Genomic DNA, 15,528 nt, shown 5'->3' with positions numbered 1-15,528 from the left:
TCCCAGAATCATGTTTGCTTTCTTTGCAACAGCATCACACTGCTGACTCATATTCAACTTGTGGTCCACTATAACCCCTAGATCCCTTTCTGCCGTACTCCTTCCCAGACCGTCACTTCCCATTCTGTATGTATGAAACTGATTGTTCCTTCCTGAGTGGAGCACTTTGCATTTGTCTTTATTAAACTTCATCCTATTTACCTCAGAGCATTTCTCCAATTTGTCCAGGTCATTTTGAATTATGACCCTATTTTCCAGATTAGTCACAACCCCTCCCAGCTTGCTATCATCTGCACACTTAATAAGCGTACTTTCTATACCAATATCTAAATCGTTGATGAAGATATTGAACAGAGCCGGTCCCAAAACAGACCCCTGCGGAACTCCACTTGTTATGCTTTTCCAACAGGATTGTGAACCATTAATAACTACTCTCTGTGTACGGTTTGGCCTCATTTGGCCTTTATAATAATGTATCCTGAAGGATCCTAACTTACTTCTTATAACTTTCCTTTGCTGATTTCTTATTGTTGAATATTAAAAGGGTCCCAATTAAAGGCATTTTAATCATAGCATAAAATTCAGATTGAATCCTGTTGCACTGAGTCATTTTCATCTATAAGAAAAGGCAACCTTTCATCCTCACATGCACCAGTACTCACCTTTACTCATCCTCTCTCATGTGGGGCCCACTAGCACCACACACAATAGTGTGCTCTGCCCCAGGGTTCAAGTGTTTGTATGATCTGACGAAACATAGCTGGGCATGTGAAATTAAGAACATAAGAATGGCCATACTAGCTCAGATCAAAGGTCCATTTAAACCTTGTTTAAGTCCTGGTCTTTACAACATCCTCTAGCAAGGAGTTCCACAGATTGACTAGATGTTGTGTGAAGAAATACTTCCTTTTGTTTTTATTATGTTAGATTCACAGTGGTCAGATTTGTTACCAGTTTTCAGTGTGATTAATCTTTATATTATTAATATCTTTATACTTATCAAGTTCCATGCATTTTCCCTTGTCTTATAGACTGGTTGTGAATAGTTTTGCCTACATTCTTCCATCTCTGAGCCATTCTCTTTTACTATACATCATTTTTAATACCAGCTATAACACTTTTTCAGTTAACTATTGTGTAGTCTGACACTGTCTTTTTGGAACATGTTCTTTGACCTTTTAAACGTAACAGTTTTCACGTTATTCCAAAGTTCATTGCGGTTATTCTTCTCTTTCCTCTGTACCAATTCTTCAAACCCATTCTGAATAGAAGTTATATAATTGTCATTGATTCTGGGTAAGTCAAAACACAGTGGACTTCATAAACATGATAACTTTAATCATTGATTCTGGGTAAAGTAGACTTCACAAACATGATATCTTTAAATTTGCAGTTTATGTTTTAAGCTAGCAGCCAATGGGCTGACCCAGTTTGCACTCAGGAACGTCTTTGTCCATCGGCCGTTCAGTTTCTAACATTGCTTCATTGACTACTCAGAAGTTTTTGACACTGTCCCACATCTCTGTCTTTGGAGGGTATGAGCAGAAAGGAGGATTCAATCTCAATAAACTCACTGTAAGTCTCTACCACCACCAACAGACCATGGAGAAAACAGCAGTAGGCTACAATGAACAGTTTTCCACTAGGCAGGGTGTGAGACCAGTGTGTATTTTGTTCCTCAGACTTCTTTAACACATGCACAGAAATTATTATGAGACTCGTGTTGGAAGATTTTAACAAAGGGGAAAGAGTTGTGATTTCTTTTGGTGGGTACCTCTTAACTAACCTCCGATACAGGTTACGACCACAAATGCAATACAACAAATGTTGGAGTCTGTAAAAATAGTTTGTGAGGAACATAGGCTATTCCTGAATGTGATGAAAACAAAATACATGAATGTTGACTAACAAAAAACAGAATGCAAGCGGACATCACAATTAAAAGACAAGCTGTAAGAGCAGTAAATGAATTGTAATATCTGGGATTCCAAATATTCAACCTAGGAGGCTTTTCCAAAGAGATCGGAAGAAGGCTACTATTAATGTCTTGCTAGCTATGACATCCCTTAAGAAAGTGTGGGGGAAATCCTGTCATTTCAAAATTTATAAAGGTGCAGCTAAAGTCTGACTTTTTTATAGTGATTGGTGGATATCAATTGTGGAGGTTAATGCTGCTGACAAGAAAAAAAATATGTTTTTTAAATGGGGTTCTGACAAAGGTTCTTGTGTAACTCATGGATAAGAAAAATGAATGCCTATGCTAAATTATGATTGGGGAGAATCAGACCCTGATGTTGGAAATGAACAGATGCAAATATAAGCTAAGAGATGGAGATAACCTTGAGAAATATATGGCAGAAATGATGAAGGGTCATCATAGTAAAGAACAATCAGTATGGAGATGCTGTGCAGCAGAACACAGAAGGTCAGCTGCTAAGTGCACAAAATTAGCAATGGATTGTGAAGCGCTCCAAAAATTCTGCCATCCTATCCAATATGTAGACCCTAATAAATGGATTGTCTGTACAGAAACCAGTCATCCTCCAAACACTCCTTCAAACAAAATTCCCTTCATGTGAAGATATGTGACTATCAAATTGAACCAAACAACCATTGGGAATCTGAATGAAAATTTGCAGATGGCTTTAGAGCATTCCATCAGCTTTACTTCATACTCTGAATGTGCCACTCCTCCAGTGACTTACCTGGCGGTATTTAAATTGATTTTACAAAAGGGTCTAGAAAATGTCATGCCCAGTGATCAGAGTTATAGTTGTACAATCAATGTTAACAATAAGGATTATCTGTCTCATGATGTGCAATGTAAATTATTTTCTGCAAGGGTTGGGAAGGATACTCTTTAAGCCAACGTCGAGTTAACCTAATTCCAATAATAATAATAATAAAGCAACTACTGCTCCACACATAATATATTACTATGTCAATTTTATTAATGTCAGTGTTTGTGATGGTATTGAATACAAAGAAATCACAGTTCACATAGGCTGCCATTCATTGAACTGCGCCAAACTTACTGAATCAGCATGACAAAAAATATGTTTGATCTCTGGTAATTGTCACACCTGGAAGACTCAGAAAAGCACTGGAATAGGAAACCATTTCAAAGGCCTGATCCTGTCACCAATTCTTCTTGCCTGACTCCCTCATAGAGTGGATACAATCCTTCCCATACTGTAGTTAGTTTGAAATGAAAGAATTTATTATTTTCAAGGCTGAAAAGTCAGACACTGTTGCTCTGTAAATCAGGACATCCCAGTGTTGTTATGTTCATTTGTTCCCTTTAGCAGGCATATAAAAAAATCACAGACTAAAACGAGTCCCATAAGAGGTAGAAATTATATTTGAAAGTATGTGTGGCAAAGTGGGAGGTAACAGAATATTCAGCCTTAGAAAAATTGTTTCCAGCAGTGTGAATCAGAAAGTGAAACCCCTCTCATTGGAAAGCACAAGAGGGGTGATTCTGTAGTGAAGATAATAATCACTTCAGAAATCACTTTCCTTGCTGTCAAACAGGGGAGGGAAAGTGAGAGGAAAGTAAGGAGAAGAGTCTACTTGGAATTGCCAGTCTGTATAATAGACAGTGAAATTAAGAAAAGTATTCCTGCACAGAAAAATCCCAGTCAGAGAAAAAGTCACTCCTGTCATCTGCAATGCTCATTAGAATCATCAAATCATAGAATCCTAGGTCTGGAAGAGACCTCAGGAAGTCATCGAGTCCAGCCCCCTGCCCAAAACAGGACCAATCCCATTTAAATCATCCCAGCTAAAGCTTTGTCAAGCCAGGACTTAAAAAACCTTTAGGGGTAGAGATTCCACCATCTCCCTAGATAATCCATTCCAGTGCTTCACCCCCTTCCTAGTGAAATTGTTTTTCCTAATATCAAACATAGACCTCCCCCACCGTAATTTGAGACCATTACTCCTTGTTCTGCCATCTGTCACTGCCGAGAACAGCCTCTCTCTATCTTCTTTGGAACCTCCCTTCAGGTAGTTAAAAGCTGCTATCAAATCCCCCCTCACTCTTCTCTTCTGCAGACTAAATAAGCCCAAATCCCTCAGCCTCTCCTTTTAGGTCATGTGCTCCAGTCTCCTAATCATTTTGGTTGCCCTCCACTGGACCCTCTCCAATGCATCCACATCCTTTCTAGAGCAGGAGCCCCAGAACTGGATGCAGTACTCCAGATGTGGCCTCACCAGTGCCAAATAAAGGGGAATAATCACTTCTCTAGATCTGCTGGAAATGCTCCTCGTAATGTAACCTAATATGCTATTAGCCTTCTTGGCTACCAGGGCACACTGTTGACTCATATCAAGCTTTTCATCCACTGTAATCCCCTAGTCCCTTTCTGCTGAACTGCTACTTTTCTGCTGTCCAATGAATCCAATAACATGGATTCATTAGAAAAGGCAGAAATGACCATTCCCCATCTGAATAAAACATTATCTAGAGACTTCTTGTAATGTATTTCAGCTGAATTGCCCTGTGAACTCCATTAGCTCCTGCAGTTCAGAGCCAAACTAAGAATGCAGTTTCCCTTTTTAATTCATATTTTAGTCATACAACTTCATAGGATTATTCTCAGTGCTAATGTTTTTTCCTTACTGTGAAGATTTCATTCCCAAACTAAAATGAAAACCTTGCTGGAGAAACCTTATAATGGAAAAGCTACATGTTAAAATTTCTGACCACAGGGAGAGGACTAGCAGATGGAAAAATGGCATTGAATACATGTCTGAAGCTGATAAACTAATGAGCAAAAGTTATTTTCTTTGGATCTGGAACACAGATAAAACATATTGGGGCCGAAGTGTTCACTGCACCATAAGTACAGATACGTTGTGTCAAAAGGTGCTATCAGCTTCACCAATATAAATCCAGACTAATTGCAGGAAAGTCAAGGGATTTACTCTCATTTTACACAAGTGTAACTGAAAGCAGAATTTGGTTTTGTGCCTCTAGCTATTAACGTGACTGGCACTCTGTAAATATGATAGAACAATACTCTACACTTCAGCCATTATGTGATCTTTTCTCACCTATGTCAGAATGTTTTCTGGGTGATCTCTCTTTGTAAACTAGTTCATTGATCAATTTTTCTTTTATAAAGTGCCTATGACTTCAATTTTTGATTCATGTATTCCCATGAGACTATAAAATTGTTAAAAAATATGGACATTTAAAATGTTTCAGTTTCAAGTCAATGTAGGCTTGACTAGTTAAGCCCATTGTCTCTGTAGGAGGACTGCAATAAAACAGGGTTCCATCACCCACTTCCCATGAAAACATTTGGGTCAAAGGTGAGGACAGGAGAAATTGCTTCAAGAATTATCTCATGGTGCTTTATCCTCCATTGTTCAAGCATGAGGGTGAGGGGACAGGAATTGCTGGCGATAGGGTCATTCCACAAAACCTATGGATCCCCTGAAAGCTACACTATGTAAGCCCACCTGCATCTGTGTTGTGTCACTTGCAGCATGGTTTCTCCAGATGGTGACAGGGATCCTTATTAAAAGGGAATCCCTACTCTGGAGACAGAATCTGTAGAAAGTTTACTCCGCTCAATGCTGTCTTAAGGCTCTCCAGTGAATGCAAGAGGGAGTATTGGGCATCGATCTGGCCTTGCCCCCAGTTTGAACATCACTTCTACTCACCACCTGCAGATCTCTGAACTCATGGAGTCAGTGCAATAGAAGGAGATGCTGCAAAGGAGAATGCCTCACCTTCTGAGCAGGAGGGGTTCACTTTGTATGCAGATCATGGGGGGGGGGGGTATGCGCAAGCCCAAAGTTCTCTTTCATTGTAGATTATGACCTGGAAACAGTGCTGGAAAAGAAGAAACCCCAGGAATGTACAAAATCCTGTATTAACCATTGCTGTGAGGATTATATGCACTCTAGAATTATGTTGATTAGTAATTAGCTGAAAGCAGATGGGGAATCATTCTATCTCCCCAGGAAGTTAATGCAAACTAGTTACAGTATTTATATCTAATTGAAACTCCCCTGCTAAAATATGTTCTAAATAAACCTAAAGGACTGGAATTATCCTGACATTTCAGTTAAAAATAGGAGAGCTCAAATATTGCATTTGAAATGATAAAATAAAACACACTGTAAGTGCTGCTCTAAAGTCAGTTCTAGAGGCCTACGTCCTCCACAGATGATCAATGTTGGTTTTGTTTCCTTATTTTATGTATTTGTTTCAATTTGTAATACATTGCTATAACTGCCATAAAAGGGAGCTCCATAGACGTACTGAACGTAGTGAGCTCCTCCTCACTGCAGAACCTAAAAATAAAATTCAAGACACGACCTACTGTACTGCACACACACATCAGCCTTTTTGTACCTTGTTCCCCAAAAGCCTGGGTAAACAGATGGGCCATTCAGTCGTCCACAGATTAGGACTATTTGTAACCAAGTTGAGGGCAGTACGTTGAGTTGCTCTCACAGAGACTGCTTCTTCTTGTAGAGTGAGGGAGCTCCAGTACAAGCACCTGCGATTGTTATAGAAATGAATGGCAGAACCTGCATCACTTTTCATACAGAAATCAGAAGGAACATCTCCAGTATCTCCTTACTAGAAGAGGCATTAAAGTTATGTTATCCCTAAGAGAGATTTAATTTGCCAATTGATATAACTTCTATTCTGCCCCTAAGGCCAGTGTAGCCCATTGTGGCTCTATGCATAAATATTTTGAGCCCCTCCACACACAGCACATACTAATAATTAATAGTGGGCCCCATGAGCTGCTCAGGGCCCTGAGCAATTGCATAGTCGGCTTATATTAATGCCAGCTCTGCCTGAGGCCCAGAATAAATTAGCACAAGATCTCAAGCATGGCACGTTATTGTATATAATTATTTCTATTTGACAGGCTATCACAAAGAAAACAATCAGAATGATCCTGAAGAGTCCATGGATAATTCCAGACATTATCAGTGTACCAAGAAACACTTTGAAGAGAAGAAAAGTGAGTCATCATCTTTGGTGTCATCCACTGAAAATGAACAGAAACCTCTTTTCTCTGAAATAATCAATTACCCATCGATGATAGGGAAAACTACAGGGCTGGACTTAGAAGAAGTGGTGCGTGCAGCAGAAAGGATCCATATTGAGAGAAGAAGCCACTCTTGCAGAGGTAATCTATTCCATGTCACTAACTTGTAAAGCTGATCTATTTAGTTTAGCTCTGATGACCAGTGCTCTTTGAATGCTTCATTGATATATAATACATTAATTTACCTTTAAGGTTTCCATGAAACCTTGACAAAATAATATTCTTTTGTGTCAAATATGGATTATCCAATGAAGCATTTCCCTTGAGAGGTGATATGGTTTGGTAGTCTGAGAATGAAAATGGAATCCAGAGACTCTTAAATTGAAGTCTAGGCTTTGCCAATTATTAACTGCATTGTCCTGGATAAGTCATTTAAGCCAATATTTTAATTTAATTTCATAATGTTACTGGATGCCTTTATTTTTTGATGCCTAAAATAAATAGGTATATGAAAAGTTGGGTCTTAATGTCTCTGAATTAAATTTTCCCTTAGTTAACAATAGCAAGGCTGCAAACAAGGCTACAAGATTCATAGTTGTGGTGAATCCATCAAATGAAGATTGGAATGAAAAAAAGTTGAATGCCCATCATGCTACGGTGCTGAATGGAAGTACAAAACCTTAGTTAGAGCACAAGATAGGTGTACTATGAGTTTCATAAATCTAGTCTAGATAACGGAGGAAAGTGTTTTCAGGAAATTAAAGTAATAAATTGGCTTTATTATTTTATGGTTAGAGCAATATGAATAACAAATATTTCAGTTTGCTGACAATTTTGAAATAAAAATGAGAGAAAATATTATGTTTTTATTTCAATCTTTTTCAACATTTAAAAATAAATATTTCATTTAGAAAACATTGAAAAAAAAATTAAAAATTGAGATTTTGTTTAATCGAAATAATTGGGTGAAATTGACATGAATTCATGAAATATTTTGATATAATCAAATTTCCATTTTTTCCAGAACAATTTTGCTCAAAAATTTTAGCCAGCTTAATTTATTCTATTTGTATTTTATATTATCACACATTTAAAATAGTGTTAAAGCTATGTATATCAATGAGATTGAAAGACATATTATCCAATTCTGTAATATTATTTGATTAAAAGTGAAGAAATATCACACAGGAACACATCTTTATTTCACTGGCAAATTTACATGAGTAAGGAGAGCAGAATTTGGTTCTTAGTGTATGCAGATGGGGTTTACTGTGAGTAAGCAATCACAGTTAACTTAATATGGAATGATTGTTTTATATCTCATCAAATATTCTTTTTGTCTTTCTCTAAAGCCTTAATTTACTATGTTAGGGTGAACTAATGAAAAGTCTGTTTATACGGTATTAAAGGTTTTGTTGTTGAAGATGCATTTACTATTGCTTTTGTTTAAAAGGACTACTTCTGTGTTTAGTGCTTATTGCTTTTTTTCTTCAATAATTTATTTCTGCTACAATAAATTTAACTACACAAATTCAGGATCAACTTCAGGTTTCTAAGATATTATTTTAAATTATTCTAAAAACTAATCCATCAGAATTACATACAGTATATTTGCTGGCTCAAAAAGCCAAGTTTTATGACATCTGGTCTTCTCAGGGTAAGGTCAAATGCACATATAAACTTGTTTTGTCCATATTGCAGTTTCAAAGCTTACTTGTCCCTGCCAGTAGCCAGAAATGTGTCCTTGCAGCTATAGCAACATTTTCCAAGGCAACATAGTGCAGATTTTACTCAGCGCTAAATTTAGCAAGTCTAAAAGACCACATATAAGCCAAGAATTTGAGGGAGAAGGGTATCTTTGTAATCCTTCCTTTTCAATGATGTATTGGAAAGCTTTCTTATAGCTTCTATACATAGTTAGATTGTTTTTTATTGATTTTAAAGAAAGTGTTATGCCTAATATCAATTAGAAATTGATTTTATGTTTATAAGGGCAATTGTAAACCTAATGAGTCTATAAGTATACATCTTATAAATATACATATAAATGCACTTATATACTCGTTTACATAACTTATTACTGTTGCAAAAAATATATTTTTAGTCTAGGCCTTACTGTATTTTTTGTTTTAAATGTTAGTCATTAATTTATTGTCTATAAAAGAAAGAGACTATTAACCCTGAATTGAATAGGGTGGGACAGGCAGTGTAAATGTTGCCAATTTAATCCTGTACCATTAATTTTATATCAGTCCTAAGCCTCTGTTAACAATACAATGGGTAGCTTCTCTGTAGCTGCTCCCCTTCCCCCCCGCCCCATGCATGCACACACACACGCACACACACACGCACACACACACACCTATCCCCACAGCAGAATAATGCCATTTCCACCCTTTGGAACTTCACCTGGCCTTCCTTCAGGTCATAGGATCTCATTCTTCAGCTGTTGAGGTTAACCAGTCCATATATATATTAATTTATATCACATCTTGGAAATAATCCTCCATTCTTCCAACGCCACACTGAATAGTAATGTTTTTACTATCTCCTCGCCACTCTATGGCTTTTGTGGCTATTAATACAGGAGGGAACACCTGAGAAGATATATAGAAGAAGAGGAATGACTTATCCCTTGAAGAATTATGTCTAGAATAGAGTTTATTATGGTCCTAGTTTGAATTCACACTAATTAAGAATTGGATTGTAATCATTACCTCCACAAACATTTGTGCTGGGATACAAACACTTGTCATTCACCCAGGGCTGAGTCAAAGAAACACCAAGGTCAGGTAGAGGTACAGATTTTATAAGTAAAATCTAAGGGGTTTTACAGAGCAGTAAAGAAGAAGTGTAAAAAATACCATGTATTATTTGCATTTCATTCTTTAAATTCATTGTCTATAATCAGCCATCTACTATTCCAATATCCCGAAAGCATTCTACAAACAGATATGGATTTCAATTATGCTGGGTCTGGAATTGTCATAATTTTGCTCCCTCCTCTCTCAAAGAGCTTTCCAGCTTCCTCAGGCTATGTCTATACTGCAGTGCTATTTTGGGAGAGCAGAGGTATCCCAAAATAGCTATTCTGTGTCTTTTGAGTGCTCCCATTATTTTGAAATGTACACAGGCTCGCTATTCTGATGTCCCTGTAAACCTCATTCCATGAGGAGTAAGGGACATTTTGGAATAGCAATTTATTTTGAAATAAGTGCTGTGTAGACCGTGCCAAATTTTGAAATAAGCTATTTTGAAATTAACTCGAAATAAGCTACACAACTTGCATGGCTCAAATTGCGTAGCTTATTTTGAACTACGGGTGCAGTGTAGATGCATCCTCAGACAACTGGAAATTATATTGTCCACGCTGAGTAAAAATTACAATTCTCACCTATTTCTTTCTCCTGGGGTCATGTAGTGAGTGGTAGAGAAGCTGAAAGGGACACCATGGAGCCAAGGTGAAATCTCCTCCTCCTCCTTCAGCCCTATTCATGCTACTGGGTGCATGTTATGTCATGTAACATTACAGACTCACTATAACCTCAGGAAACCCTTGAACACCACAAATCTCAAAGATCTATTAATCTAATAAAGCTCATCCGTCCCTTCTCTGCTCAAAGGAAATGAAGAACAACACCTCCTTTTTTGGTTTATGTGGTGAGAGCTCCTCTTAGGAATTCAATCTACTTTAGCCACTGTATCTTACATTTTGGGGAGGGAGTTCCTTTCTTTACTATGGGATTTCCTCCCATTGGGTAAAAGGTTTCAAAAGTTTATGAAACACTTGTTTAAGGGATTTTTGATTGAACAGAATTCTACCTCTTAAAAAATCAAATGTAGAGATTGTAGCTTTAATTCTGTCATTCATTCCATAAGTTCAAAAACATGTCTAAGTAGAGATGTAAGTTTATACTTCAAGAGGTTTGTTTTTTGCAGACATCAGTGATAAAAGAAACTGGGAGTGGGAAAATACCAAGGAGCACCATGAGATCTCCAGACAGTCAGCATTACCTCATGTTACATGGGGCATCTGTGAAAGTGAAAGTGAGTTGACCTATGGAGAAGTAGAGCACCGGCTAGATTTACTTCAAGAACAACTCAACAGGTAAAAGTAATTATGTGAAAGGATCAGACTGCCTTGATAACACCATTGATATCAATGGAGCCACAACAAGAATGAATTTAGTGGGGGATTTTCACAAGCATCTAAGTGAATCATGAATACAAATCCCATTGAAAGTCAATGGCACTTGTGCTTCTAAGTCACTGAGGGACAGATTTTTAAAGTATTCAGGTGCAGATGAGTACACAGCCAAAATCGCAGTGGGTAGGCACCTATCTGTATATTTAAGTGCCAAAATAGAAATCTGGCCTTTTAGCCCTTTAAAAATCTCATGCTGGGGTGGGTAGGTTCAGGTTTTTTATTCTCTCCATCATCCCTCTTTCTCCTGAACTTTTGCACCAAAAGCAGTTCCTAGTTTTTGATACACACAGTTCCTGTGCCCAGAAAACAGGAAGTACTGCATTGTTCTGGGAAGGTACTGAGCGAACCAGCTGTCTTCCTTGCAGAAGCAGGATTTGTATTGTAGGAATCTTCACTTTCTGATATGTAAACCTCCTTTTGCAGCTGTCACTATGATAAATAGCCACGGGAGTATCACAAGTGCACAACACACCTACTACAATAGAAAATAGTCATTTTCTTTGTCAAAATACTTCATGTGTAAGATACCTTTGCTAATACCGCTCATCTTTCTTCTCCCACTCCTGATCAATGTCTAACATACCCTGTTCTCACCAGTGGCTAAACAGCATAGCATATGGAATCTTAAAAAATATGGGTTTTTATTATTTCTCCCCAGAATTCCGTTACTCTCAACATTTTTGCCTTGACAAGTACGCAATTTAACTCCAAATGTAATATGACACAAATGTTTCTCATATGTGACCATTGTGGCCACTAGGCACTTACATGGCTCTCATCACAGCATATGAGAATTTGTACATAATAATGTCTTGCTTATTATTCTTTTCTTTTTTTTTGAAATCCTAAATGTATCTAGAGCTCAGAGCCAGTATTAGGTTTATTGATGCTTTAAGGAAAGATTTGAGTGAAGGGAGTTTTCTGATGAACTGCTGAGATTTTAAAGTTTTATTTCTTTTTCTGGATTTTATCCCCAACCCACTTTAGTTACAAATTATTTGTGGTGCTTTTTAAGGTACCTTTTGCCTCCTGAATTCTGGATCTGGCTAGTCCCTTGACAGGCCAGACAAGCTACCAGAGGACTACTATATGCCAGCTTTAAACAACTGCTGTGCTGTCCCAGAAAAGTTAGCAGTGTGCCCTGGGCACACTCCCTGCCTCCTTCCACACTTAGCCATGCCTGATACGATGTTAAACTTCAGGTGCATGGTAGACTGGTATAGTTTTATACAAACTCGGAAAGCCCAGTAATCATCTGTCACTACATGTCTCTTTTATGCCACTGGAACTGTGTGCTGGAGAATCTGGTCCAAGGAGTTCCTGAGTAATCTTTGCCCTCCCTTGTGTTTGTCTTTGGGAGTGTGTAATAAGGCTCTATTTTTGAAGGGTTTGCTTGTTTTGCTGGTTTCTTGTGGGGTAGTATCAATGGTTGAGTGAGAGAGAATGAGGAGTAGAAGAAACTAGCAATGTCTGATTTGGAATGGTTGGGAACTAAAAAGAGGGCCATTCTAGAGATAACTAAACAAAAAGCAGAAGGAGCAGAGGAAGAGTGATACAAGAGGACAAAATTATCAACCAAATTCTCAGATTCTTGCATTTCTTCTATTCAGAAGGGAATGATGACTTAGTTTTAGAAGACATGCTCTCTGCTGCTGCAGTTTTCCCCTGTGGCATTGACAGGATGCTTCCCATGAGGTCAATAGTGGCTATCAGCACACAGTGCAAGGGATGCACAGGACATGAATGGGTATAACCCCAGGGCTAGAGCCTTGTATTACGTTGCTTTTTACATTGAGGCTACAGAATCAATGGCAACCACAGCTGAGCTAGGAGAAATGTTGCAGTGTTGCAAAGGCATCTTCGGCATCCATTAGAGGAAAGAGATCACATGCAAGATTAGGGCTTACTGCACAGCAAAAATCTACTAGAGCAGGAATTGTGCTGCTGCTGTAGAGTTATCGTATGGATGTTCACAATACTGAGAGATGTTGACATAAAAATCTGTTTACAGTGAAAATGATTCCATCAGGAGATGAGTTCCAATACAGGAGGATTTCTACCCAGATTGCAATCTGTTAGAACATGTTGTGTGGTCTCCTAGCAGCTGGGGAGGCACAATAGGCATTACCCATTGCTGAGTTTCTTAATTATGTTGGCAAGACATATTGAAAATCATTTCAGTGCCATGGCAATGGAAGTGGGGAGAAGATAAGCAGACTCAAACGTTGTGACTTACACCAAAGTTTATTTAAACTTGCGGGATTCATGCACCAAATCATGAAGAGTTAATTAATCAAACAATCAAATAAACCACTTTGAACATTAAATATGTTGAGTTTAGTTCTGAATTTTGAATACAGGCAGTCCCCGGGTTACATGGATCCGACTTACATCGGATCCCTACTTACAAACGGGGTGAGGCAACCCCGCACTAGCTGCTTCCACCCAGCAGACCAGGGAGACGCGAAGCTAGCGTCCCCCCCCCCAGCAAACCAAGGAGTCGCGGAGCAGCTTTTCTCAGCAGACACCTCAGCTTGAGAATAAAGGACTGAGGGAAGTGAGGTGTGGGAGAATAAAACTGAGCTCTGGAGAAATGTTTGGCTAGAGTTTCCCCTACAATATGTACCAGTTCCGACTTACATACAAATTCAACTTAAGAACAAACCTACAGTCCCTATCTTGTACGTAACCCGGGGACTGCCTGTAGAGATTCAGAATACACCCCTCCAAATCCTGCTTTAAATTCTAATAATTCCTTATGGTCCTAAAGAGATTCCTACTTTTGAGACCTTTACTAAAAACAACCAGATTGCCCAACAGTTTCCTGCTGTGGGGAATCATAAAGTATGCCAAATTGTTTTGTTGAGGTATCCCCTTAGAAGTAGCCTTCGAACATTCAGAGTTTTCTATTGCATTAGAAATCCTGGACAAGACCCTTGGCCTGGATAAACCAACATAGCTCCAGTTAAATTAATGTGAGCTATGTGTGTTTGTCAGCTGAAAATCTGGCCCCCAGTAGTCATATTAATTGCAAACATAAATTATAGTACAGGTTGAACCTCTCTAGTCTGGCACTCTCTTGTATGGCAACATCCGTGATCTGCCATGATTTTTGTTAGCTAGATGTCCACTTATCATGGGCACGGCCAAGTTTCCACTAGTCCCATAAAGTTTGTTTGCAACCACCAGTCCTGGCTCCCAGTATTCAGTGCTGTTATCTAGCTCTAATTTACCCCCAAATGTCTTCTTAGAGGCCAGTAAGCAGTGGAAATGCTGGTAATGCTGCTAAACTATATATTGACCTCCAGTTTGGCACCAGTCAGGGTCCGAGAGTGCAAGACTAGAGAGATTCAACCGGTAATGTATTATTCTTACATTATACTAGCTAAAGTCTGAAGCTAACAGTAGAACATACATTCTGTAGGAGACAGCCAGCTACTAGTCATCGAATGGCCCAGTGCTCCCCCTTCTGGTTCTTTCCTATTCAAAACATGACAATATTGTTACACCTAATGGCTTGCTTTGTTAATAAGCTACAGATCCCTCTTGAATGCATTTGTAATCGGTGTGTTAAAACATAATCACCCATGACCATGTGTTAATTGATTTCATATTCCTTTCCTAGGCTTGAATCCCAAATGACTGCTGACATTCAAACCATCCTGCAGCTACTGCAGAGACAGTCAACACTCATTCCACCTGCTTATAGTATAGTGACTGCAAGTGCAGAATATCAACAGCCAGCTATCCGGGTGATGCAAAGCCTTCATCCAGTAGTATCTATTAAAACAGACAGAAGCTTCAGTCCTTCATCACAGGTATGGATATGCCCAGAATCAACATTTTTACCTATTGCTGAAGACTCAGCATTTGCTCTGTAGTTTTTTTGAATAGGAAATTGGAATTTTACCCAATGTCTCCACAGGATTCATCTAGTTATATTATTTTGAATGCGAATCTCCAGGGTCAATTTCCTACTGGGATAAAGCCAAAATAAAGGTCTCAAAGCTACAAATGTAGTCATCATAATGCATTTAGCAAGGGTTGCAGACCCCACAGAAAAATATAGAGGAAGTGGGGAGTCACAGGCAAGCCCAAATCAACTATTTGGCCCCAAAGTCTGCCACTATTCAAGTCCTTAAAGCCGTAAACCACACTTTGCTTGCACCTGCCATGAAGAAACTCAGTTGATGCATCAGAGAGCATCTGCTGTCTGTGTGTGAAAGAGAAATGTGGGACTGGAGGAGTATGTTCCATCAGCACTCCTGGAGGTAACATGCTTGTGTCAGGACATTGACC

The 15,528-nt window shown here is 38.6% G+C and overlaps 1 protein-coding gene across 1 annotated transcript in view; it reads left to right on the top strand.

Annotated features, from left to right (window-relative positions):
- Positions 1-15,528, top strand: part of KCNH7 (potassium voltage-gated channel subfamily H member 7) — a 410,475-nt gene that overhangs the window by 393,130 nt on the left and 1,817 nt on the right. Inside the window, exons 14-16 of the mRNA XM_089779738.1 lie at positions 6,900-7,163; positions 10,962-11,130; positions 14,855-15,047. Of these exons, the coding sequence (XP_089635864.1) occupies positions 6,900-7,163; positions 10,962-11,130; positions 14,855-15,047 (626 nt within the window). The remainder of the gene's footprint in view (positions 1-6,899; positions 7,164-10,961; positions 11,131-14,854; positions 15,048-15,528) is intronic.

The sequence above is a fragment of the Pelodiscus sinensis genome, chromosome 7 (genome assembly GCF_052426305.1).
Source record: "Pelodiscus sinensis isolate ZL-2025 chromosome 7, ASM5242630v1, whole genome shotgun sequence".
Classification (NCBI taxonomy): Eukaryota; Metazoa; Chordata; order Testudines; family Trionychidae; genus Pelodiscus; species Pelodiscus sinensis.
Note: the sequence above shows the minus strand (reverse complement) of the source record. Positions and strands in the feature narration are given on the sequence as shown.